The sequence below is a fragment of the Accipiter gentilis genome, chromosome 8, assembly GCF_929443795.1.
Source record: "Accipiter gentilis chromosome 8, bAccGen1.1, whole genome shotgun sequence".
Taxonomy (NCBI): Eukaryota; Metazoa; Chordata; class Aves; order Accipitriformes; family Accipitridae; genus Astur; species Astur gentilis.
In genome coordinates, this window is record NC_064887.1 from 42,207,396 (window position 1) to 42,233,908 (window position 26,513).

Genomic DNA, 26,513 nt, shown 5'->3' on the forward strand with positions numbered 1-26,513 from the left:
TAAAACTAGACCACGTTCCACTATTGGTCTGCTCATGCACATTAGCCAGAAATTAAAAATGTTGTTTTAGCCCCTGCACCTCGGTGTGTCTGGGACCTCCCCAAATAAAGCCCCTTCTGCTTCAACACTGAATATTGGACAGAAGTCTTGGGAAGTTTAAAGGCAGATGATGGTAATTCAGCGTGAAGTTACTTGGTCTGGCCAGCACAGATACAGGAGGACTTATCTCTGTCTTCCTTCACCGAGGGTGCTCAGACGGGACACCAGCAGCCATTCAGGTGTCCCCTCAGACAAAACTCTCCTCTTGGGTGAGAAGAAGGTGATGTCTTGACCTGCGTCTTGGCAATTCACAGCTGTAGCCCAAAGGCTGTGTGTCACCATACCGATAAATCCAGGCCCATGTCCCCCATCCCTCATCTAAAGTTCTTCTTCCTGCTGTTTAAATGGCTGCGTCAAAGCTGTACTTGGCTGTGGTGCTCGCTCTTGGAGTGGTGATTTCAGCTTTATTACATCTTTTCTTTTCTGACTTGAAGTTCTGTGGCGTGTTCTGGTTTAAGGAGTTGGATTTAATTGGTTCAGCCTCGTTTGAGCCGTTAAGACTGAGTGTGAAGGTGCTGAGTGTGGACTTCAGAGTCCTTCCTTCCCTTCAGAGCTTCTCTGGATTTGCTCAGCCTCCCCTCCAGCTCTTTGCTCAGCATTAGTCATGGTGTTTGCTCTGAGCTATGCTCCTGCTTGGTTTCTATTTCAAAGCCCAAACCGCTCATTAAAAGTATTGTGAGGCGCTAAGTAATGGGTAATTAAAAAGTAAACCATAAAAACCTCAAGCAGTAACACTCGTGGGTGCCCTTCTTTTTGGACTTCCTGGGAGAGTCACCAAAGAGCTTGTGTTGGATGCCAGGGGAGCAGGTTTCCTCCGGGGAAACCAGTGACAGGTTGATAGACAGCTAGGAAGCAAATCGTGATAAAGCTGAAGGGTTTTGTATAAGTATTGTTGAGCATGCATTATTTGCAACATTACTGTGGGAAACTTAGTTTCTTAAACTAAGAAAGTAGAATCTTATGGCTGAAACTGGCTATTGCAGGCTGGGAAGCTCTCGCTGTAGAGTCTCATTACTTCTGGACTTCAGAAATAATGTTGGAGTAAGCAAAGCTTTCCTGGGAGCCTTGTAGTCCTGGACTGAGAGAAGAGGAAAACTTGTTTCTTTCTTTTTGAAGATGAGCATTAATGAATTGTGAGGGCAACTGATAACACTCTTCACAATGGAATTTACACTGAAAAGTGTAGATGAGGCAGACATCTGCGCTTCATGGATGCCTCTGAAAAAAAAGTTGCCAAGCCAAGGAGGATGAAATGTTGCTGCTCGTAAGCCTTTCACGGTCATACGTCACTGGGTTGTGCTGTGGTACTCAGTTGCCTTTCATCTTTTCTCTTCACAGTTTGTCCGCCTGCCTGCAAGTCCCAAGGCTGCACCTCTGATGGTCAGTGCTGTCACAGCGAATGTCTTGGGGACTGCACGGAGCCAAACAACCCTGAAAAATGCGTGGCTTGCCGCAACTTCTACCTTGAAGGCAAATGCGTGGACACCTGCCCCCCCGGTTACTATCGCTTTGAGGGGTGGCGTTGTGTGACCTTCAGCTTCTGTCAGGAACTGCACAACAAATGCAAAAATGCCAGGGAGTCGGGGTGTCACGTCATCCACAATAACGAATGCGTTCATGAATGCCCATCAGGGTACATCATGAATTCCAGCAAGTAAGTACAAGTGTCTGCAAGTGAAGAACCCATGCTGTAGTTTTTGTACTGTGTTTTTCTCTCGCTTGGACAGAGGGTCTGTGTTCTGTGTCGAGACCAAGAAAGGTTTCCGGCATTGGAGTGTCTGTGACAATTACCTGGTCTACTTTAATATGATTTGCAAACTAATACCTTGCTAATTCAAGCTGTTAAAAGCAGACAGGTCTACCTGCCACTGGCAAGTAGTTTATTCTTCCCTTGGCTTCCCTTGTTTCCTCTCAAGCTTGGAAAAAATGGGAAAGGGAGATTGAGGGACAGGGCAAGGAAGAGGAGCATCCTCAAGTTGGAAGGGTCCTTCTGTAATTGAGCAGGACATGGGAGATGGCCAACAGAGCAGCTTTAGTAGCCCTGCTTCCCTTCCCCTCCAAAGCAGACCTTGGACTAGAAAGCCTCGCTATTAAGCAGAATAGGGACAAGTCTTGTCTAATGAAAAGAGCATAGCGTATTTTGAGAGGATCATTCTCAGAATATCTGTTCCTCATCCCTGTAATTACTTTCAATGAGCAGGTTCAAGCTGTGCCAGACATAAACGGACAATGTAACAAACAAGTGTAGCATGAATCAAAGCAGGGAACAGCCATTCTGTCTGTTCCCAGAGTTTTTCAACAAAGGAATTAAATAATTAGTTGCTGAGCTGTTTATCACTGAAAACTTTGTTGCTTGTCCCACAATAACATTATATATTGTGATGAGTCAGATTTTCTATGAATATTGGTAGCTTTGTGCTCGCATGTATTTGCTCCTGCCATAATAATTTCAGGGAATTCACTCTTAACAGGACCTTTTATTCCATTTCCTGTTTTGCTTTTCAAAAGAATGATCTAGCAGCCCCCAAAGTAGATATGCTGCTTGTGTAACGGCAGCCATTGCCTCTCTCCTATGCTTGTTCCAGGCTGCTGTCAGTAGGACCTCACAACGCTACTCCGTGCTTTTCCTAGAGCATTTATTTCTCTGAACTAGTTGGGAGCACATTCTTGTGGTGTTATGACCAGGGCAAGCAATCCTCTTGCTGCCATTTAAGAAGTATTTCCCCAGAGCACAAAGCACATGCTTGCTTGCCTTTTTTTAAAGCAACTTTATGTACAGTCCTTAATCAGAGGATTCCCAGATGAACAGCCAGCTCTCTGCTCATCAGTTACATGTTTGGTTAACGATCTTGGGATGGAGGCTGGGCCTGGGTTTCTTGATCTTGAAACCCCTGGTATGTATAGCACCAAGCAGCATCGTGGTGGATGGGCTATTCAAAATAGTCAAAATCACTTCATTCTGGTTTCTGTTATGTAGGAAGGGACAGAGTGATTAGTGTTCAAACTGTGGAAATGACAACTTAAAGAATTATCAGCAGTTACTTGGAGTTCCTAAGAGCCACATGCTGCTCACTGCAAGTGAATCCCGTGGCATATTGTCGTGACGCTGTCGCTTTGAATTGATTACTCCGCTTTTGAGAATCGCTGGGGATGCCCCAGATGATGTTCTGCAAAAGCATTGCATCTGCCTTCCTAACTCTCTTGTTTTTCAGCTTGCACTGTACACCCTGCGCAGGGCCCTGTCCAAAGGTTTGCGACTACGGGAAAGAGAAGACGATTGATTCAGTGACATCGGCACAGGAGCTCCGTGGCTGCACAGTTGTTAATGGAAGCTTAGTTATAAATATCCGTGGAGGAAGTAAGTTCTGCATGAGTAAGGGTGTAGGGAGCACTGGATGTCAGATCAGTGACTATGACACTATATGTGAGCTGGGGGATTTCTCTTTTGCTTTGACCACTCTGAATCTTAAGAGTGATTCAGAAAAATAACTACAAAGCAAAGGCTCTTGTGATGTTCATTTGGGGTTTTTTGCAAACTGATTTTTGTAAGGTCTTATGAATTAGTGTGAAGCACTACTATTTAATATGGTTGGGCTCTGATATCAGTGTTTCTTCCTGTGATATCAGAAAACTAAACCCAATGTTTTCCTCTCCATAGATAACATAGCAGCTGAGCTAGAAGCGAATCTTGGCTTGATAGAAGAAATCTCAGGTTACCTAAAAATTCGCCGGTCTTATGCCTTGGTTTCTCTTTCTTTTTTTCGTAAACTACATCTGATTAGAGGAGAAACACTAGAAGCTGGGTGAGTTCTTTCAAAAGAGACTTTATTTTAATGCTTTGAAGTGTAAGGAGTGCCAGTGCTATCAGGGTGATTTGTATTGGTAAACAATTCCTAAGTTATTTTTAAATGTTCCCCTGCCCACGGCTTATGGCCTGCCAGGGAAGATAGTTTCCATTCATTTTTCTTTGGTGTCTGGATTAGCACATGAGAAAAAAAGAGTTTTCAGTGGATCCCCTCCCAACCCACATTTCAATTCTCTGCTTTCAGGAATTACTCATTTTATGCCTTGGACAACCAGAATCTTCGCCAACTCTGGGACTGGAGTAAACACAACCTCACTATTGCACGAGGCAAACTTTTCTTCCATTATAATCCCAAACTGTGTTTGTCAGAAATCCACAAGATGGAGGAGATCTCTGGGACTAAGGGGCGTCAGGAAAGGAATGACATAGCCCTGAAGACGAATGGTGATCAAGCCTCATGTAAGAAAGTCTCAGAATGCAGCAAGATTTGCATCATTTTCCTTTCCCTCTGCCTTGCTAACCTCATACTCTTATTTCTCTCAGCCTAGTCTATGATGTTTTTCCAGGGACTGTCCTTGTCCTTTTGGTAAAGCACCAGACATGTGACTTGCTGCTTGCTTCTGCACTGCAGTGACACTGTCAATATGCCATGAGTAAAAGTACTTACGGGTTCTCCATCTGGCCATGAGCCTACCTTGCCAACTTTGGTCTTCAGAAGTTTGCTCTTTGTGTGCCCAGCTGTGAGTTTTTCAGGGTTGAGTGTATTGTTGTGTCTTTTTGAAGAGTTTAGCGCAACATAACCTCAGTCCAGACTGGGACTTTGTGTTACTGCTGAGTACCTGATTAATAGTCATAAACTTCTTTTTCCATGTTCAGCAGGCTACAGTATGCACACAGAATAAACATAGTAGAGAAACAGGATTTCCACCCATCTCTGGAGCTGTGTGGGGGAATTGCTATGACAACAGTCAGAGAAATTTTTCCAATAATTTTTATTATGCTTTTCAGAGGTTTTTAAACTAATAGCTTTCTTCGTGAACAATGATAAGACCATGCCTGTGTCAGTGTGGCTAAGGAGCAAACACACAGTCTTGCTTTATGTTCTAATTAAAGTCATGCTACTGAAGATGTAGTTTTGCAGACACTTGTTCGGGCAGCAATACTACCATAAGCGCATCCCTTTTGCGCCCCCAACCCTGCTGTTTGTTCCCATTCTATGCCACACACAATCCCCTTTCCCTGTTTGTGCCAGTAAAACTCTTACAGGGCCACATAGTGAACCAGACTGTTGAAGTAATATGGGGTAAAAAATAGCAAGCCCTTTCTGCTTTGTTGTTCTTGGGTTGTGTCATCTCTGTGCTCTGATTTATTGTCTAGCCCCACAAAGTTTTAATATGCACACAGGAACAGGAGAACACGGAGGCTGACACACTAGACACTTAAGCAGGTATTGCCGCCAAAATCCCCAGCGTTAATTAAACTATGATTTCAGTTCCTTGCATTTCAGTTCCTTGTTCTTTTCACAGCTTGCAATGCAGCTTAGATCATCCTATGGCTGCACTGTTTCTCTGTATTTGGTGACAGCACTGCTTAAACAATGCCTTCCCCAATTCTACCTTTGTTACGCTGATGTAGCTATTTGTGAACAGACTTAAAAAGTGAAGATCTTTCAGCTGAATCAGTTTCCTGATCTGGTTTGCCACATGTCAACACATGCAGCCATGCCAGTGCAGTGGGGAGAAGGGAAGGTAATGACTGCCTGCCCCAAAACCGGCAGTACCAGTGAAAAAACCTACTTAGAGCCGTACCCCCCGGGGATATCTCAGCTCTAGCCTGGGCAGAGTGAAGGAGGTACAAGGAGTTAGCTGCCTGTAAAGATCATCTCCTCCCACGAGACACTAACGAGCTCTTCCCACATTTCGGGATGAGACTGGATTTGGGGTTCAAACCCAGCTCTGTTGTGTGGTTGTGTGCAACTCCTGGGCCAGCTGGTTGTTTTGCTTAAAGGCAGCTGGAGGAGGCGGTTGCACTTCTCTTTGCCAGCTTTAACTCCACTGTGCTGAGCTGTTCTCTGTGCCACCCCCCCACCTCAAACCACAGGTTGCCAGTGTGTTTGGCTTTTTGTTTGTTTTTACATTTCAAGTCTAGTTTTCACATTGACAGCATCCTGTTTACCAAAAAAAAAAAAAAAAAGGCCCTTGTTTGTTCTGGATGTGGTGCCAGTGAAATGAATGTTCTTCCTCTCTTGTGCAGCTACTGCAGGAATGGCAAATCCAATCAGAGCAACACAGTTTGTCCTTCTTGGGCTGCTTGGACATACCATATCATAATGTGTCCCTTGAGCCTCAGAACTCCACCCTCTTGCAACTGTTTGTTGTCCTTCCCTCCTGTTTGCAAAGGGGCCATGCTACTTTGGGGCAAGGCTGGGAATTCACGTGCTTAGTTTTTGTAGCCTCTATCTTCTATGCAAACCATATTACTGGGCTCAGCTGTGTAGATCATCACGAGTTTCAAAATATGTTGCCTTTAGATTTCCCGCTTATTAGAATTTAGTTCAACTCTTCTACAGGGTCATTTTCATAAAATCATAGAAAAATTTAAGCTGGCAGGAACCTTAGGAGGTCATCTATTCCAACCCTTGGCTTAAGGCAGGAATAGCATCAAAGTGAGATAAGTTTTTAATGAACAGCTCTTCTCAATGCCAACATTCTTATATTTATCTGTGGAGAAGATAAGCTTCTAAAATAATTAGAAATAGAAACCTTTATTTTTTAGCATTCACAAAATTATTGTCACTTCTCTTTTGTAACAGGTGAAAATGAATTGCTGAAATTTTCTTCCATTAGAACTTCTCATGACAAGATCCTCTTGAAGTGGGAGCCATACTGGCCTCCTGATTTCCGTGATCTCCTGGGATTTATGCTTTTTTACAAAGAAGCGTAAGTGATCCGCTGTTAGGTTACAAGATAATAGCCATGCTGGGCTTCCATAAATGGCAGTTGGCATTGAAGAGTAGATATTAAACCTGCTGTGGGCATAGCTATTTAATCTCTGTAATTGTCTGGCTTCTACACTTAAGTTTCTGATGTTACCCTTATATAAAAGTGTTCATTAAGATCCCTGACTTACTGAGTTGTGTACAGTCAAAATTCCTCATTTAAGAACAATCCAAACATTACTTGTTCCAATTATTCTGGACATACATACTCTTAACCATGGAGTTTATCAGCTCCCCGCTATCACCGTGGGATGTTGAGGTTTCTCTTCCCTTTGAGGTAGGAAACATTCTTACAGAATCAAGGTTACCAAGCTGATTTTCATAAAGCTGAAAATAATTAGCCTGGATTTAGTTGTTGCGATCATCTGTGGAGTACTGCCTGATCTGTGATGCTTTTAGGAGACTGGGTTGCAAAGCTCCCTATGCTTCATTTTCAGAACACATACAATGAGATAGTTATACTTTCTCCAAATGGTAAAGGATTATAACTTTCAGTGATGTCTTTAGAAATGTTGTTTTTAAAAGCTTGAATTAGGATTCTGTTAATTTGAGGCTTTTTTTTTTTTTCTGAAGTCCATACCAAAATGTGACGGAGTTTGATGGCCAAGACGCATGTGGGTCAAATAGCTGGACAGTTGTGGATGTTGACCCACCCCCACGGTCAAATGAGCCCAAAGCCCAGGCCCAGCCAGGTTGGCTTCTGAGGGGCTTGAAGCCATGGACACAGTATGCTGTATTTGTTAAAACTCTGGTCACCTTCTCAGATGAACGAAGAACATATGGTGCAAAGAGTGAAATCATCTACGTCCAGACCAACGCTACTGGTCAGTATCATTAAATTAATGTTGCCTTGCAAGTGAAAAGAAAAGAGAGCTGAATAGTCTTCTGCCTGGTGGTCATGATAGTCCCATATCTATGAAACTTTCCACTGCCATTGCTGCTCTCCTTTGGTAGGAAGGTATTCCTAAACAAATGGGAGGGCGTATGCTTCCCTGCATGGGGAGATGGTGCCAACGTGCTCTTCTTCCTTCAGGCTCACGTGGCCACGTGTACGAGCTTGCGTGCACACTGATGTATCCTGCTGCAGGATTGTTGGGTGTCAGTCGACTTACTATGGAGAGCGCTCTTTATTCCCATGGAAGTGGAAACTCGCTTGTGTTTGTCCTTTGTTCTGTCAAGCTCTTGCAGAGCAGTGGAAGTGACCTCTGTCTCTTTTCCCACCCACGCAGTTCCGTCAGTCCCATTAGATCCGATATCTGTTTCCAACTCTTCATCCCAGATCATTCTGAAGTGGAAGCCACCCTCAGAGCCCAATGGAAACATCACACACTACCTGGTGTTCTGGCAGCAGCAGGCAGAAGATAGTGAGCTTTATGAATTGGATTACTGCTTAAAAGGTCAGTGTGTGGTTCTCTCTCTCTCTGCCTTTCTTTAAAGCTTTCTCAGAATTGTCTGGAGATTTTTCACATGTTTTGGAGGTGCTCTGGATGCCTGATTTTGCTGTTTTCAAGACTGTTGTTCAAGAAACAGGCTGAGATGCAGCTGTGGTCTCCCACTGTTCTGTTACATTATACATTAGGTGCTATTGCCAAGTTACATGCAAAAGCTCTCCAAAAACATTTTTTTACAAAGTAATCAGATACTTTTTCCTTTGGGGATCTCCCTTCTGCACTTGTTCCTTTTAAACTGAGTAATAAGTTTAATAACAGCTATAGAGATAGTGAGGGAAAAAATTTCAGTGCTTCTGGAGATCAGTGGCCAAGGTAATTTCTGAAGGCATCCTGTGCCTATTTTGGAATTCTTTCAGAACACAGAGTTTCACTTGAGGACTCCCAAAATCTCACCTGCTGCCCTGTGTTACCTAAACTGAGATGAACTGGGGTAGAACTCTGTTTGATTACAGCAGCATCTGAGCTCCATTTCAAAAATAGCACAGTTTTGAATCAAAGGCCTGTCATGAAAGAGGGAAAGGTACTCAGGCCTGGATATGAAAGCTCAGGATGCCCGAATGTGCTGTAAATCTTGTGTACATTAGTTTTGGGTCTTTGTAGGATCAAACATCTGCTGCTGCCATGTCAAGCATAAGTCATACTAAAATTGTTTTTTCCATAGGATTAAAACTGCCCTCAAGGACATGGTCTCCTCCTTTTGAATCTGAAGACCCTCAAAAATATAATCAAAGTGAAAGTGAGGATGTCAGTGGAGAATGTTGTTCCTGTCCTAAAACAGACTCTCAAATACAAAAGGAGCTGGAAGAGTCTGCTTTCCGCAAGACATTTGAGAACTATCTTCACAATGAGGTCTTTGTCCCCAGGTACGAATATCAAACAATATTGCCCAGTTGGTCAGGGGTAGGGAAATGTAGCTGATAATCTAACAAAAATATTGGGCTGGACGTGGCCATATTGCCAGTCTCTCTGGGCTTCCATGAGACTGGCTAGTCCAGCTGAATATGTGTGTCAGAGACTGGTGAGAGCTGAGCAGCTACAACTGATGTTATTACAGATTTGGGAGATCCTGCTCTTATTTCTTGTCTCTGAATTCTCCTCAGCTTGAGAATGAAGTGAGAATCCTTAACAAATAGCTAAATGCCTGCAGCTCATTTAAACTTGTATGAGGCCAAAAATAGCGCTTTTTTTTTTTTTCTGTCCTCAAATTTTGTGGTCTAGCTTTTTAATCCAGTTGAAAAGAAAGGAAAAGAAAAAGGGAAGTTTACCATGCCACAGCCTTGTCCTTTAGCGCGGTATTTGCGGTCTTCCTTGCACTTAGTCTGGGAAATACCTCCAATACCATGAGGAATGCAACTGCTGTGGGTGGTGAATGTCCTGTTTTGAATGGCACACACAGTGTCACATTAAGTGGTGTTGAATGTCTTCACACTTCATATGCAACTTACAGGGGAAGCACTGGGAATCAGGTTAGAGTCTGTAATGATTTACCCTCTTCACTGTCATGCATTTTGTGCTCTAAATTTATTCTCTGCTTACTGCCCTTAGCTAATAAACATTTATTTGCAGCTGCTTGACAAAAGTTCTGTCACTGCACTGAACGTTTTCATTATTGAGTGCATTAGTAGATGGTGTCTCTTCTCTGTGAGCCTGGTTTGATGCCTGCAGTTGTCACCTGGAAGCTTGTGCAGCGTCACTCCTTTGCTGTTTCTTTGCTGTTTCTTCTGCTGTTCAGAAGGGAAAGTTTCAACATGCAAAATGATGCCAGGACACAACATATTCAAAAGCAGAGGAGAACCCAGCCACATACAAAAGCCAAACTCCTCTTGATGTAGGCAGACAATTCTGACAATCTGATTTCTTTCTTTTTTTTTCTTTTTCTTTTTTTTCTTTTTTTCAATTTTGTTGTGCAGCCAGCCCAGGATGCTTCTCAGGCCAGTTTCTGGGGTATGTATTTTAGGAAGAAACCAATCACCAGGATGTGCCACCTTGTCAGCCTGCTAAGGAAGAAATCTCCAGTTCCCTAGGCTAACTGATCCTTTTAATACAAAGCCCCTTTGGCTGTTATAAGTCAGCAGGAAAGATACCTTCCTGCTGGTGTGCATCCTGCTTGTCTTCTGACAGGCTCCAGGCCATGACAATGTAAATTAGAATTAGTTTTCCTGTGAATACTGTGCCTATTGCCTGCTCATAGGGCGGCCTGTCTAGAGCCTGGCAAGTGAAGTTGAAGTGTGTTTTACTTCAGGTGCTTTCTGTGTGACTCTCGCTAGTTTATTGACCTCTCTTGAGGTACTGTGTGGGCTTCCCTTGAGATAAGAAGCGTTCTGCCAGTCACGGGGAGGAATCTCACAGATGAGGCCAGCAGGGAATATGAAGTGGCACGGGTGCAGAAGACAGAGCAGTTGAGTTACTCCCCCAATGTCTTGTCTTCTTGTCTTCCATGTGCCATGTTTTTCCTCCTGTCCTGTTCCCAGCTATCTGATCCCTGTGCACTATCCAGTCCGTACGAGGCTCTGCCGTGGACCTGCCATGCTCTGCCTTAGTCCAGGTCTGATCTCACCTGACTTGGTCAGAACCCCTCTGGAAATCACAGAAGCTGTTCCTTCCCCATGTGCACGGTTGATTGGATACTCTAGGAGATATTATCACAAGTCGTGTGGATTCATTGGTCTGGCACTGGCAAGGCAAATGAAGTTTCTAAATGCCTCTTGCCACTCCCACCTTCCCAGTCAGAGCTAGCTGGTATCTTTACACCACGTGCTTTGTAACCTCCCTTTGTAGCTGAACAAAGTGGCCATCAGAAGCTGATGCTTTGTTTCTTCTTTCCTGTGTTATTTGCTCTTATAATGAAACGAGTTTTGCACAGATCGGAGCAAATAGGTGATTGCACCCTGGAACAGGTTGCCCAGGGAGGTTGTGGAGTCTCCATCCTTGGAGATACTCAAAACCTGACCAGACATGGTCCTGAGCAACCTGCTCTAGCTGTCCCTGCTTTGAGCAGGGGCGTCGCATCAGACAACCTCCAGAGGTGCCTTCCAGCACTCCATGATTCTGTGGAAAGATTTCAAAAGGAATAAAAGTCCTGAGAGGCAGAGGGAAACTAAATGGCTGCTATTCAGGATGTAACTTAATGTATGCTTTCCACCATCACTACTGCAGAAGAAGCAGTCTCACTCTTCTCTCTATCCTCTCTCTCACACACACACTTGTGCCATTACAAATATTAGTGGGTTACAGAGTGAACAAGGTCTGGGAAGTGGCTCATTTTAAAAATAACTTTTTTCTTCCTGAGTTTCCCAGTTCAATCCAATTAATTGTGCACACAAATATATAAATGCTTTTACCAGCACAAGGGGGAAGACAGGCCAGCTGTTCTGGGCTAGTTTCAGGTGCATGGAAAAACTTGGTTTAAGCTAGCTAAGGCATTTTTAAAATCCCCCAGCACAGGCCATATGCATGTGATGAGCTGTCACTTCCATCCTTCTGTGAACCTCACACGCGCTGATCGTCTCTGACAGTAGGAGGAGAAAGGACCTGAGTCCGAGTATTTCACAGGGAAAGTCATTGGAGCTACTGCAATGGCCATAATGAAAATTACACTGGAACAACTATGGGAAGACATCAGATGTCTGAAAATACGGAGAATTTGGCAAGAAAATTGCTGCAAATCCGAGATAATAAATATTGGAAGATTGGGGTTTACAGCCTCAAAAGTTTTTCTTGCTTTCTGTTACTTGAGAAGGGAGAAGTTATTCTTGCGTTTTACTCTGTGTTGCATCAGTGGTCAAATTACTGTTTTACTTGTGAAAAACAAAATTCTCTCAAACAGGAGGAACAGCTGAATCCACACTTTGTAAACAGTGGTGTGTAGCTTTGCTTTTAAGTCCAAACAAAGTTCTGGTTGACTGTAAAGAATCCTTCCAAAGGAGGGAGGTGGCATGACCCAGACCTGGGTCTCTGAACTCTGCCCCATTGTTAGGGGACACTGTTCAGAACAATGCATAAGCTGAGATAACAGCAGCTCCAAAATGAGTTAATTAGTAATTGGGGAAAGAGAAAACTAAAAACTGGAATGTGCTCTACTGAACCTGCCGTTTGGCATCCCATTTTTTCTATCAGGTGGATGAATATGCTTATGTTGTTGGGTACAACCCGATGTTTAGTTTGAGGAAGTTTTAAAATCTGCTTTCCAGCTGGCTGCATTTGCCATTGGAGGAGAAATAACACTAGGGACTGGAGCTGGGGGTTGCAGCCAAAGACCTGGTCTACGCAATCTCCCGTTGTAGTCGTTGGCCAATCATTTGCCTGGTAGTCTGAGGGTGGCAGTGGAAAGTTCAGTTCAGCAGCAAAGATTTGCTTCAACAGCTTGTTACATTTTTAGAGACTGGAGATGCCTCAAGTGTGGGTTCAGTTCAGGTCACTCTTTGTACCCTTTAATAGCTGCACACACATGCACACACAAAAAAAGATTATCATCCCCTTAAAATACATGGTCCGATTTTCAAATCGCATTAATTCCTTTTGTGTAAATAAATACCATTACTGATTCACCATGTTGGGTAGTTCCCAATCTGGAATTCCTCGTGGCAAATGTGTGGCAGGACGTAAAGTGTTAGAACAAGCAGTTTTGTTTTGGTACATGTTCCTTTTTATTTCCAAGAAAATTAAATTTGTGAATTGTTCTTAATTCTGTTGAATTTATTCTGTTTATTTACTGACAAAATTTGACATTAAAGTTGGCTAGTAGCACTTGCCTGCAAACAGGGGAGCTGACAGGATTACACTGCTGGTTCTGTTTTTACAACTGAAAAAAAATTGATTTTCAGACTGAAGTACAATAATTTGAGTGGCAATATTTGGTTAACAAAACTGCATGACTAATATGTAATTTGAATCTGTGAGTTTAAAATGCATCTGTTGAAAAGAACATAATAGATTTGGTCTCTCAGGAAAAGGTTAAAATTATCTATCTATCTAGATTCAGCCTTAGGGCTCAGAGTGGCAGACGTATTCCAATGAGCTGTCAAACTGGTCTAATGCTTTATAAATGTAAGTTTATGATACTTGGAACATGTGGCACTTCTAAGGTCATCAGAGTTGGGGGCTGTGATATGATCTCATTTGCTCAAAGCTAGGATGTGTAGGAGGAGAACTCCACAGCATTGCAACACTGTACAAGGCATCCACGAGGTAACCTAGTAAAGTTGTGTTCAGCTGAGAGGATCTAGAAGAACTTGAATTCTCAAGCAAATACTTTAGACTAGGATTCTTTTTTTTTTTTTTTTTCCCTATATATGAAGTTGTGCAGGGAGAGAGTCTCAGAGATAGATAATTTTTAAAAGCTATATGCATTACAGGGGGTAAGACAGATTACTTGTTTAAAAAAAATAAAATCGAGAAGCCCTGAATTTCTTTGTTGAATTGCAAATTTGAGGCTTGAATTTGAGTTTTCAGTGGCACCCTGAGCTCTCCCATTTTAACTCTTCCTTTTCAAATTAATGTGTTTACACTGAATATAACAAATAACATTGTAACCTCTATTATTTAATAGACCATCAAGAAAACGAAGAGACCTTGGCTTTGCGGCAAATGCCACTGTGGTAATACCCACGATCTCATCCTCTCCAAACAATTCTGCAGCAGCACCCGAGAATGCAGAGGAACAGAAACCTTTTGAAAAAGTTAAATCTAAGGAGTCCTTGGTTATCTCAGGCCTGCGGCATTTTACCGGGTATCGCATCGAGCTCCACGCTTGTAACCATGATGCTCAGGAATCCCGATGCAGTGTTGCAGCTTACGTCAGTGCCAGAACCATGCCAGAAGGTAATAATCTTCCTGAGCTTTGCTTTGGGTTGATGACTGTTCTCAGAATGCTGCTTTTTCTATGGGAGCCAGCTGCAGTACTGATACATCGTGTAGGACTGGTGCTATCTTTATGTCCTGATAGGAAAGGATGATGGATGAAGCGTTGACAGTTTTGAATTTTGCCAAAGACATGAAATAAAACTATTATTAATCATGAACTTGGTTCTAGCTAAGGCTGATGACATCGTTGGTCCAGTTACCCATGAACTGGTTGAAAAAAATACCGTGCATTTGAAGTGGCAAGAACCAAAGGAGCCAAATGGTCTTATTGTGCTGTATGAAGTGAATTACGGACGTCTTGGAGAGACAGAGGTGAGAATTTCTGCTTGTCCCTCAACACAGCACGTTTGGAGAAGTAGCTCTGCATGGGAGTCGAGGGCTGTTTAGTCTTTAATAGTCCTTGTGCATATGGCGTTCTGTCTGGTTTCCTTGTGCATGAACCAATGTGACGCAAAACTTTACTAGTGAATTTGTATCCTGTGGAAGTCTGTCTGGGGCGCCATCGAGAAATAAAAATCTGCCTCTATGGTGCCTAGATAAATAAGCTTATCTAATTTGCCAACTTTCTGCATGGAGGTTTTTAAGAATTTTATTTCACAGCAGGACAGACACCATACATCTAAATTTAAGTTGCTTAAAGAAATTAAGAAAGTGTTGAGCAGCCAGAGAGCTTGTGGGCAGCCCTGCTGCCTGTGCAGAGTGCCAGTACCGTGTGGGTAGGAGGGCTTGCCAGCCCAGGTCAGATTTCAGGGCTGAGGTCTAGTACAGCAAATGGCATACGCTCTCTGTAATCTGAACTACTAAACTGTAAAATGCAAATCCAGGACAAACCACTATATTGGAAAAGACCTGAGCGTGTGAAAGCCCTATTTGTGTACATTTGCCAGACAAGGAGGCGAGGTAGAAATCCTAGTATGCTGTTACAGAGCTCTGGGTTGTTGCAGAGGTAGCGTAACACAGCCTTCCTCTTCCCTCCTCCCGCAGGAAGCACACTACTGCGTTTCCCGTAAGCATTTTGCCAGCGAGCAGGGCTGTAAACTCCGTGGACTGCAGCCTGGAAACTACAGTGTCCGTATAAGAGCTACATCACTGGCTGGAAATGGCTCATGGACAGAACCTACCTATTTTTATGTGGCCGATTATTGTGAGTTCATTTTATTTTCAACATTTAATTCCTGATGGAAACACAGGTTATTTTTGGAAGATGGGTGTTTAGTAAGCAGTGCACAGTGATCTGTAGAGGGTCATAAAATATTTACCAATACATCTACTTTCAAGAAACTGAAATTACGTAGAAATGTGTGGCTTTTCTTCATGAGTTCTCAGTCTGACCAGCCCCACATTCTGTATCTGAAATAGCCTCTAGTTTCATGTTTGTTCCAATTTATTCAAGAGGGAGATTTTATTGAGGAAAAGACTGGAATTTTGGACCTGTGTAATACCTCCAACTCTCTCTTTCTCTTTAGTGAATGCTCAGCCTAATATTGCTGTTATAATTGTTCCGATTATTTTTGCCATAATAATTGCTGGAATTATTGGAGCTGCTTACGTGCTTGTGAAAAAGAGGTGAGTGCAATTCTATGTTGTTTTCACCAGGACAAGCAAGAACTTATATCTAAAGGTTTTGTTTATTTGTTGGGAGCAAGTTTGTGTTTATTTTCTAATTTAGATAATGATTACAACATTAATTTAGTTTAGGAAATATTTTCTGCCTTTGGAAATTGGGGTAGTTTGTATTTGCTGCGTGCTTTGGGAATTAATCAAACTGCCTTCAGTTCTGATGTGTCAAAGGCTGCAAATGTGATGGAAGAATTTGTGTGTCTCTTCCAGACAAACTGAAGGACCAACTGGACCCCTCTATGCATCCTCTAACCCTGAATATCTCAGCGCCAGTGATGGTGAGAACAATGAGGGCTTTCTTCAGTGACTTATTTCTTGTGTAGGCATCCAGACAGTGCAGCAGTAAGGGATTGGCATTGTCTTTCTGGAGTTTTAGTCTTTCTTTTAAACGTATATCCATAGTATCCTGCGGCAGTGGTATACAAGGCTGGTACAGAAGTGTATTTGAAAAGGTACTTGCTCAATTCAGGAATGTTTCCCTCTGCTCAACAGTCTATGTTCCCGACGAATGGGAGGTTCCACGAGACAAGATCACTCTCCTCCGAGAGCTGGGACAGGGCTCCTTCGGCATGGTGTACGAAGGAATCGCCAAGGACATAGTGAAGGGAGAGCCGGAGACTCGAGTGGCTGTGAAAACTGTTAACGAATCAGCCAGCCTTCGTGAGCGCATCGAGTTCTTAAATGAAGCTTCTGTGATGAAAGGATTCAGCTGCCATCATGTGGTAAGCATCACTGGGTGCCTCAGATGATTAGCAAGTCCCATCATATAACTAACAGTTCTTTAGCGCTTTCAAAGCTTAACGTTCAGCTTACAAAAGCAGCCCATCTGCAGAGGCAGTTGATCAAAAAGAGCTGGGATCTTTCCATGTCACATTTCATAAAACACATCTGCCTGCGTCATTTCACTTTTGCTCTTTCAGAATTTCTAAGCGTGATGCTTTGTTGCGCTGTTCTGAGCTCTTTTTTGGGGGGGTGTTGGATTTGCTACAACCCCCTCTTTTCATAGCTGGGCTTTGCCCAGTGTGTTTGGACACAACCTTGAGGGCATTTCTCGCTTATTTTCCAGGTTCGCCTCCTTGGGGTGGTCTCAAAAGGGCAACCTACTCTGGTGGTCATGGAGTTAATGGCACATGGAGATTTGAAAAGTTACCTTCGCTCTTTAAGACCTGATGCTGAGGTAAAGACAGGAGAGAGGGAGTCTGTTGTGCAACAGGGTAACTTAATTTGGTTTTTAATACTTCTTTATTTATTGTAGAATAACCCTGGTCGTCCGCCACCAACACTGAGAGAAATGATCCAGATGGCTGCAGAGATTGCTGATGGCATGGCCTATCTGAATGCTAAAAAATTTGTTCACAGAGATCTTGCGGCTCGTAACTGTATGGTTGCAGAAGACTTCACTGTAAAAATCGGAGGTATGTCATGTTTGATCAGAAGATAATTCTGTGGGTCGTATTTGTTGTAAAGGCAAATACAGGAAGCCCAAGACCAATGTGGCAAACACAGGTGATTTTCACTGGCTACCTTTGGAAAAGCAGCAAACTTTCCTCTTTTTCTTCCCTGTGAAAGAATTCTATGGACTTTAGTAAGAAATAATTTCCTTTAGAACCAGAGCAGCTTTTCTCACCTTCTCTATTCTCAAACCTCTATCTAAAAAGTTTATTGCCTTTCCAGCCCAAGCTGCGTAGGGTTATCTCACTGTTCTTTGCTTTCATGAGAATTATGACAAAGAAGGTGTTCGGTACAACAAACCAAGTGTTGATAATCCTGTCATTAGGTCAGGTGCCTTTTAAAAGTCATTTATCTTCCACAAGAACCAGTTCTTAATCCAAACCTTTTTAGAAATAAGTAAATAGAACATTTAAAAATAAACCAAAACCCCACAGCATGGTGGTTTTTCAGACCTCTTTGGACTTAAAGCCAAGGCAGTGGGATTTCAGGGCAAGGAGACCTCTGTTTTACTTAAAGAAGGTGAATAAAAATAATGTTTAGAATAAAAGCTGTCACTAAAAATTTTAACTCTGGAGTCTCTACCACAGCTCTGCAGAAAAAATGCAGGGAAAAGGAAAATGTTTTGAATGTTAATCATAAGGTAACAAATGACTGCAAGTTGGGCCATAGGAGGCTTACTGGGTGTATGAAAATAGCCTGGCGTCAAAGGAAGGAACATTCATCTGGAGATGTTGCACAGTGAAAGTAGCATGGAAGGAGAAACACTTAACACATCCCAATTGCTTTTCTCAGACTTTGGCATGACCAGAGATATCTATGAGACGGATTATTATCGTAAAGGAGGCAAAGGACTGCTGCCTGTGCGGTGGATGGCACCCGAATCATTAAAGGATGGTGTTTTCACTGCTTATTCTGATGTGTGGTAAGTTGTACTCTGCAATCCTAGATTCCAGCTCAAGAGCTCACTGTTTTAACACACGTAGTTTAAATTGTGAGTTACTGACTTCTTCAGGGTACAGACAAAACAGAAACATTGTTTTGAAACCCTTTTCTTAAAAATATAGTCGTGTTCTTTTAAAGTATGTGTTCTCCAAAATAAGACTGTCGCTTGTGGATCTCCAGAATGTTTTATCCTCACCATTCTCTCTTTCTTAGGTCATTTGGTGTTGTCCTTTGGGAAATAAGCAGTTTAGCAGAGCAGCCATACCAGGGACTCTCCAATGAACAGGTGCTAAAGTTTGTAATGGATGGAGGATACCTGGATCAGCCGGACAACTGCCCGGAGAGGCTGTAAGTAGTAAAGCAGGGGACAATCGACCAAGCTGCACTCTGCAACTGAAGTGTGGCCAACAAAGGTGGCCCCACATGTGGCACCTCTTGATGCCTTCTCTGTTGGAGAGGAACAAAACAGACTTTAGTGAGCCACCTCTCTCAGAAATTCAGCTGATGCATCATGCTTAGTGATCCAGGAATTAAAGCTAGAGCCCTGAGCCAGCCTATTTCACTAGAAGGGAAGCTAAACCACCCTGGACCTTACATTGTAAGTATAGACTCAAGAGAAGGAAGGACAAAGCACAGGAAAAGCTTAGAATACAAATAAGCGCTGTATCAATGGGCCCAAATAAAATGCTTTTCCTCCACTACAAACTAGTAGATGGCTGTTGGCTTATGTCACGTGGCAAGGCCTGGCCACCATCTGCATCCACGTGGCTACAGAGGCTGGAGAGCAGCTTGTTAATCCCAGGTCTGCTGAGGTTTTCTGTAATTCATCTCTCTATACTGTGTAGTCTTGAGAATAACAGCAACTTTTTACCACTGATTTTCAAAAATCCAATTTACGGCTAATTAGGAGAGAGAGGCAGCAGAACACTGTGCTGAGCCAAGAGCTGTTTATCATGTCCGAGGTCTTTTCATTTCTGTTGCAGACTCATTGCCCCACTTAAAGTACAAGGCTAGGCTGCCTGCAAGGTTAGGGAGAAAAGAGGGCACTGCGTGAAGACAGTGAAAAACACCTCGCAGAGATTATAAACTGAAGCCAGACATTCTCCTGCGCCGGGGTTAAGGGTTATTCTCTGCAGCTGCTCGTGACGTTTGCTGTCTGGAGGTTACTGCGTCCCCAGGTCTGCCAGCACGGCTGCATACCCAGATGCTCCCTAAGCTGCTTCTCTCAGAGTAATTAAAAAAATCCCGTTATTAAGTGTTTAACGTGAGCTAGGGCGTTTTCATGGGTGTAAGGAGCCCCTGCTGAAGCAGTGTGCAGCAGTGAGGAGAATGAGCCCTGGCTGGAAAAGGGAACGCAGATGGTAACTCGCCAATTCTGGTAACCTCTTAACCCAGCCCACTTCTGGCCAAAACAGCACTTCCAGAGTCAAAAAATAAACATGCTTTGTGAGTATCCTTATGAAAAAAGCCTGCTGTCCTGGACATTTGTGTCTCATGACCAGTTACAAACTCCAGTTTGAAACTTTATTTGTACTTTTAAGTTCTTTCTCCATGGTGTCTGATAACATATGACCTCTTGCCGCAGCCTTTCTTTTGGGTGGGATGTTTACAGGACCTCTGTCCTCTACACAGTCTCCTATTTTCCTTGAAGTTTTAGGAGCTTTGTTATTTTTCAGGCTGAGCTGAAATTAAAATTGAATTAATTAAAAAATTGTGACCTGGCTATAAGTGCATGCGCGCATACACAGGGTATGTGAACCGCAGCCCTGTTTCCTTCGGAAGCCGAGTTAAGAACAATTGAAGGAATTGGAAGGAATTTTTGATCTAGACAGAAATAGAGAAAGAGGAGCGTCAGGATCTACAGGCAAATATGGAGACTGGAAAGAGAACAAACAACTCAGTTGGAGTGTCAGAGGAGTAGTGTGTGTGGTCTGACACAGATACCAGTCTTGGTCTGTGCCAGCCCTGCCTACGTGAAACTGTTTCTTCCTACCCCTGACTCTTGTTTGTCCTGATCTAGGCACAGCCTGATGCAGATGTGTTGGCAGTACAACCCTAAAATGCGCCCCAGCTTCATCGAGATCATCGAGATGCTGAAGGAGGACTTGCACCCCAGCTTCCACGAGGTCTCGTTCTTCTACAGTGAGGAGAACAAACCTCTGGAAACAGAGGAGTACGAGATGGACTTTGAGAACATGGAGAGCATTCCCCTCGATCCCTCCTCGTACTCGCAGAGGGACAAAGTCCTGGGAAGGGACAATGGACCCTCCATGGCTCTCAAGGGGAACTACGAAGAGCACATACCTTACACTCACATGAACGGTGGCAAGAAAAATGGGCGGATTCTTTCCATGCCCAGGTCAAGTCCTTCCTAACGCTTCCTGTTTGGCCCAAGGGTTGTGTCTGCTTTTTTCCCCTCCACAAATCTCAGGACTGTTGTTATTGCTGCCACAGTGTATGACACACATCTACAAACTCTTCAGATTTGTAATCATCTTATGATTAATAATTTTTTCTTTTTTTTTTTTTTTGCCAAGTTGACTGGTTGTCAGTGGACTTATCTGTGAACATAAATGGAAGAGGTTTCCATGGCTGCTGTCCTTTCTGTAACCATGGTTTCAAAACAGGAAGCGACCGTGTAAGTTAAACCGAAGGAGGAGCATCCACGTTTGCCAACAAAAGACGTGAAATTTGCTGGTATCTGAGCTACAGCGTTAACGGTGCGGAACAAAACTTCTGCAGGACAAAAGCATTTCCAGTAGAATTCCAGGCTTTCAGGCATACTTTTCACTAGAGCTGAAGGATTCAACACATCAGTCGGACGCGCCAGATCCTCAGATTGACCAATAGCTGCTGCTTTCATACTTTTTAAATGGGTTAAATCCCAGGGGTGCGTGCGTGTGTGTGTGTGTGTGTGTGTGCAGTATATATATGTGGGGTGTATATGTATAGCAAAATATACACTTCTTTTTTTTGTACATAAGTTTTGTATGTTCTCACAGAAGCTTTCCTCTTCTCGGAAGTGTGTACTTATCTTTTTTTCCCATTTCCCTGGAGTGACTGAATCCTAAACAGATTATTTTTATACTAAGGACTCTTGGGAGTAGGTTTTCTCTCATTAACAAATGAGGAAAATGTGCTGGGAGCCAAAGGAGCAGAAATCTGAGATTTGTGGGTACTTTCAAGACCAAACGAAGTAGGAGTCCCCTGACCTGAGATACGGAGTTTTCTGTCCTTACAGCATTGAGTATATATATTGTTTGTTGTAACATATTTAAAAATGTCTTTAGTTTAACTTTTAACTTCATATAAATTATTGACTGTTTATGATCCTTTTCGGGGAGGGGAGAATTTGGGGGATTGTTTGGTCTTAAAGTGGTCCAAAGATTTCAGAATGAACTAATTTTAGCCGATTACCCTTTTAGGAGCTGTGAAGCACATGTTAAGTTTATACTTGACAAGGCTTTATAATACAGTTTCATGATTTATACAATGCAGTCAGCTGGCTCCAGTTGAAGCCCTGAGATAAAGTAGTTGAGACTTCACTTGGTTCTTGGGGGCCGAAGGACACCCAAACATCCCGGTCCGAAGTCCTGCTATTCCTTCGCCCCCACGTCCCTTGCTTTGCCTTCTGTGCGTGCTGTGCCGCGGAAGCAGCTGGCAAGCGAGGACGAGCAAGAACTTGAACTGAAAAAAGAGACACTAAAGCCAATCTAAAGGGGGGAGAGCACAACGCTCTTCGCTCTGCACGTGAAGCAGAAGCTGAACGTGACTGTGGTTAGCTACCCGCCGCCTGTCTGCTGCTGCTCAGGCGTCTGGCCTCATGCTGCCTGCAGGCCTTCCGTGTTTTTCCCAAGATAACCTGCGCTGCGTCCTGCAGACTTCCCAGGACGCGTGTGTGCGTTAGCCACTGCTTTCAGCTCTTCGGGATGTCAGCTTTTGTCTCCTGGACTGTGCTTTGTTTTGCTGCTGTTTGCATAAAAGACAGATCTGATTAGCATAAGATGTTAGAAAATAATTGTGAAACTAAACGTGTCTCGTAGTGATGAGGGAGCGTGCTGGCAGGGAGAAGTGCTAAAGCAAGAAATGAAGATGAGCGAAGTTGCAGCCCCTTGTCATACAGGAGGTGGCCTTAAAAGGGGAGAGAGATGCTCAGTCCTCCGCTTCTCGTCCAGGAGCCGGTTTGTGCTCTCTGCCAGGAGAAAACAACGTTCTCCTGACTCGGTTGGAGAGGGGACGCCAAGCTGGTGCATGGCTTTTTATTCCAGCCCGGGCGGTGCTGCTGCTTTCTCCCTGTAACCGAATGAAAGGAGCTGGATTCGGTAGGGAAGCGCCTCTCCGAGCCCGCTCCCCTCAGCCACGCCATAGCTAAACCGGTCGGTGCAACATCAGGGGAGGCCGACGGACTCTGTGCACCACCACGGGCTGTCGGGCCTTTGTGCTGGTGGAATCTGGTCGGTTCGGACAAAGGTGGAGGGTACAGGTGGCTTGCAAAGTTAGATGAAAGATATACAGTCCAGACTTGGGTAAGAACCTTTGATTTCAAAAGGCCTCGTTTACATTTCTTCTGCTTTACAAAGTAGTAACTGTTTAGCAGCTCTATACTACACTGCAGGAAAGAAGACATATTCTCACACTTTTCTAAGGAAGAGAAGTTTTTCTTATTAGAATTTTTTATTTATTTTAATATATAAAACACTGTAAAAAAAAAAAAAAAAAAAAAAAACAACAAACAATTTGTTTTCTTAAACACACAGAACATGTAAATTTGTATCCGTAAAATCTTGGCAGGTGGATGTGGTGGGATTATTTTTGTCCTGTTCTGGTGCAGTCTACCTCAGTGTTTCTTAAGGATATTTTTAATACTACGCACCTCTAAACCTGTTTAAATATTCTGGTCTGGACCTATTGTGGATCAGGGAAAATCAATATCAGCTGATTCCAATACTAGGGACCATTCACCGAAGGGAATGGGTAGCAGAATGGCTCGTCACTGTTTATCGCTAATCTGAGCAGTAGTGACCAAAGGAATCAATTTACAAATTTGGATCTGATATTCTGATATCATCCTCTTAGTTCTGTTGTGATTAAAAAAAAAACCCAACAAAAAAACAACAAAATAGCCATTCAAATATTTGGACTTTAGTGAACTTAATGACCTAAAAGGAATAGACTGCTTGCTCCTGGAGCAGTATTTGCCAGCGTGGAGCAGGGATTGTGACCAGCCCTCATTGTTGGAGTTGGATCAGGGTGTCTTGGTCACCGCCCTTCTCGCTACAGACAGGTAATCCGGAGTCCTGCCGGTAGGATGTGACCTCCTGAAATAAACCTTTCCCAGCATGTCCTTGTTTTGATAACATTTTAAATTGCAGTGATCCTAACTGTGGGAATAGAAGATCTTTCTATAAACAACCATTGGAACCTTGTATTGGGTCTGGCTTTTAAATTTAGTTGATATTGGTTGGCCCTCTGAGTACACATGACTTGCAACACTCAGTTCACCGAACAAGGGAATACGTGTTTTGCTTTGTGGACAGGCAGTCCATTCACATGGCTTATATTGTCATCTTCACTCTGCACCACACAGAGCAGTTGTTTATACCCAGTACTGTGTGTAAAGATTATTCCAGTCATCCTTTCTACATTGTGCCAAGGGTGAGGAAAGGCGTATGGTACTCGTGGTGAGGATATCATTTTTCCCCCTTTTTAAAAACAAAAAAATAACACTAGTGGTTGCCACTCGTGGCTGTTAAAGATTACATGCACTTGTCTATAGAATTAGGAAGAAGAAATGAATATCACCCATAAAGCCCAGCTCTCACTCCTGGAAAATCCTTTACTCTCAGCCTGTAGCTGACACTTTGGTCTCTATTGTTGGAAGATCCTCGCCCTGGGGATGCCGAAGTCCCTCACTTGGATCTCACGGATACCTGTTCGGAGACACCGGGGCTTGCGTACAAGTTGAGATCGCACGTGTTAAATGAAACCTTCTCTACGCGAGGTGTTGCAAAGGACTCCTGCCCAGAAAGGCGTGCTGTGCAAGCAGGTGCTGTGCCTTCGTCGGGGTAGCTGCTGCTCTTCGCTCCGACGAGCCCCGTGTTGGGGTGAGAATACCTCAGCTGCAGCAGAAGCACGAGCCCTCACTGCTGCTGCTGAGGAGGAGGCAGGTGATAGCGCAGGAAAGCAGGTAGAATGGCTGGAGGAGGGCAACCGTGACCGGCAGGTGGGAAACTCTTTCTTTCCTTGAGGTGGTATTTGTTGGAGGGTTGGGTCCTGCCCTTTGTGGGCAGAGAACTTCCCGCTCGCAGCCCAGGGCAGCAGGACAGACTCTTCAACCTGTTCAGGAGCAGCTGTAGCCTCCTGTGCACGGTCTGGGGACAGGGAGGGTACCAGCAACCAGCCAGAACTTCACTATCTCAAAAGCTGGTGAAGCAGGAGGTATAAGAAACAGCTTTCTGCACTCTGCTGTGTTTTCACTGAGCAAATGTTTGAAGCGTGAGACTGGAGAGGTTTCTCAGAAGCGTTTGCACGTTAAATTCAATTGCCACTTCCTGAACGCCTCTTGCAAATCTGGTACTTCTCTTGCAGTACAGTGCAGCATCGCAAAGCTTGGCTGCTAGGTTAGAAACGTGTCTTTCTTGGCTGCTTGTAAATACTCTATTGTGTTGTAAAATAGAAGAGCTAATAACATAAACTCTGTGCCAGCACTGGGTTGGGAAAGGTGATAGGAACTAGACCACGCTGCAAGGAGGATATATTCTGTTGATCGTAAAGCAGCTGTGTTGGTATGGAAGAGGCTGCTTTTAGGTTGCTAAAGGGTACTCTTAATTTATGGGTAGTGTATCTCTTTCCTTCTAAATTTGTATTATAGCGATGGGACACTTTGCTTAATTTTAGTATGTTGCATATAATGTTGGTATCTCTTTGGAAAAATCTCAAAAGTCACTTATTGTGTTATTGACCTAACTATGATGAAGGCAACTAGAAGACAGGAGCAAGAAGGGTGCTGTGTCGGTTATTCTTGAGCCTCCGTTTTAGGGGAGGGAGAGAGGCGATCAAGTTCCCTCTTGACGTCGCTGCGATACGAAGACGGACCCTGAGGTACTCCGGGCCCTTCACTGCGAGCAGCGATTCCTGATACTGAGACTGGAACCTTGTTTTACAAGTCAGAAAGTAAAATATCTTTGTGCCATAAATACCTTACTCTCAAGGCTGTGCTAGGTGCTCCCGTGATCCATGTGAGATCGGTTCAGAGCCTGGAGTGAGCAAGAAACTGCAGATAAACCCTCTGATCCTCTCGCAGTGTCCCAGCCTCCCTCGAAGCTGCCCGCCGCCGTGGGGAGACGCGCAGGCACGGCCACGGCAGGAACCCCTTCACCTCCGCCAAACAGCCGATGCCCCTCGTAGTTTTCCTGTGCGCGTGGTCCAGGGAAAGGAGCTGTTGAATGGATTGGAATCAAGAAATGGTTACTTCAGAAATACATGAAATTCAAAATAAGATTAGTTTGGTATTTGTATGAACTTAATTGAATTTGGCCTTTTTATTACCTTCTGCTTGGCTCTGCGTTAACTCTGCTTGGATTCTGTATGTGAATGTTGGTGTAAGAGCATTAACATGTTCAACCTGTTCTGTTCCGGCTTGCCTTGTTACGAGCATCACAAGAGTGAAGCCTATCATACAATTGACTTTTGGAGGAACCTGACTGTTCAAAAGCAATTCTAAAGCTACCATTTTTAGCAAATCTGCTGTCATTAAATGTGTATTTCTTTTTAAAATGAAATTGCTTGTCCTTCTCGGAAGTAAGCACTTATTCTTGCAGTTTCAGCAAATTAACTGCAGCACAATGCAAGCTATAAGGGGACAGGTAGAGAAATAACTTTTTAAATATTGTATAATAAAGTTGGTATTAACTCCTGCAGTGGTGTTATTTTTTTGCCAACAGCTTTGCAATCGGCAAGAAATTATGTTTGCGGTAGTTGTATGTTGTTCCGAGTCCAGTGTTCCAACCAATGGTACTAAATAGTTTCTTTTTCTCAGTCCAGAAAAAGTCCCTGTGGGAGCAGGGTCCAGCCGGCTGGGAGGACTTGGGATAGTTCTGGCAGCTAAAGAGGAACCATCCGTGGAGTTTAAATGTGGGCACAGATGCGCTCGCTTAGCTGAGTCCCAGCCCCTCTTCAGTCCGAGCATCACCAGTAAAGCTTGAGCTCAGGACTAATTACCTAAGAGATTGGAGCTGGACTTGATACCTACCAAAGCGCTTCTGTTAATCCAGGTTCTCCCAGC

General features: G+C 43.6%; 1 protein-coding gene across 2 annotated transcripts in view; it reads left to right on the forward strand.

Annotated features, from left to right (window-relative positions):
• Positions 1-26,148, forward strand: part of INSR (insulin receptor) — a 65,336-nt gene extending 39,188 nt beyond the window's left edge. For both annotated transcript variants that reach the window (XM_049809434.1, XM_049809435.1), the window contains 19 exons: positions 1,438-1,753; positions 3,312-3,457; positions 3,758-3,902; positions 4,149-4,363; positions 6,717-6,843; positions 7,476-7,726; positions 8,132-8,299; positions 9,015-9,216; positions 13,902-14,173; positions 14,385-14,527; positions 15,200-15,359; positions 15,682-15,781; positions 16,046-16,113; positions 16,328-16,557; positions 16,902-17,012; positions 17,091-17,250; positions 18,080-18,209; positions 18,443-18,577; positions 20,250-26,148. In XM_049809434.1, the coding sequence (XP_049665391.1) occupies positions 1,438-1,753; positions 3,312-3,457; positions 3,758-3,902; positions 4,149-4,363; positions 6,717-6,843; positions 7,476-7,726; positions 8,132-8,299; positions 9,015-9,216; positions 13,902-14,173; positions 14,385-14,527; positions 15,200-15,359; positions 15,682-15,781; positions 16,046-16,113; positions 16,328-16,557; positions 16,902-17,012; positions 17,091-17,250; positions 18,080-18,209; positions 18,443-18,577; positions 20,250-20,604 (3,434 nt within the window). In that variant the 3' untranslated portion in view covers positions 20,605-26,148. The remainder of the gene's footprint in view (positions 1-1,437; positions 1,754-3,311; positions 3,458-3,757; positions 3,903-4,148; positions 4,364-6,716; positions 6,844-7,475; positions 7,727-8,131; positions 8,300-9,014; positions 9,217-13,901; positions 14,174-14,384; positions 14,528-15,199; positions 15,360-15,681; positions 15,782-16,045; positions 16,114-16,327; positions 16,558-16,901; positions 17,013-17,090; positions 17,251-18,079; positions 18,210-18,442; positions 18,578-20,249) is intronic.
• Positions 26,149-26,513: the final 365 nt, after the last annotated feature.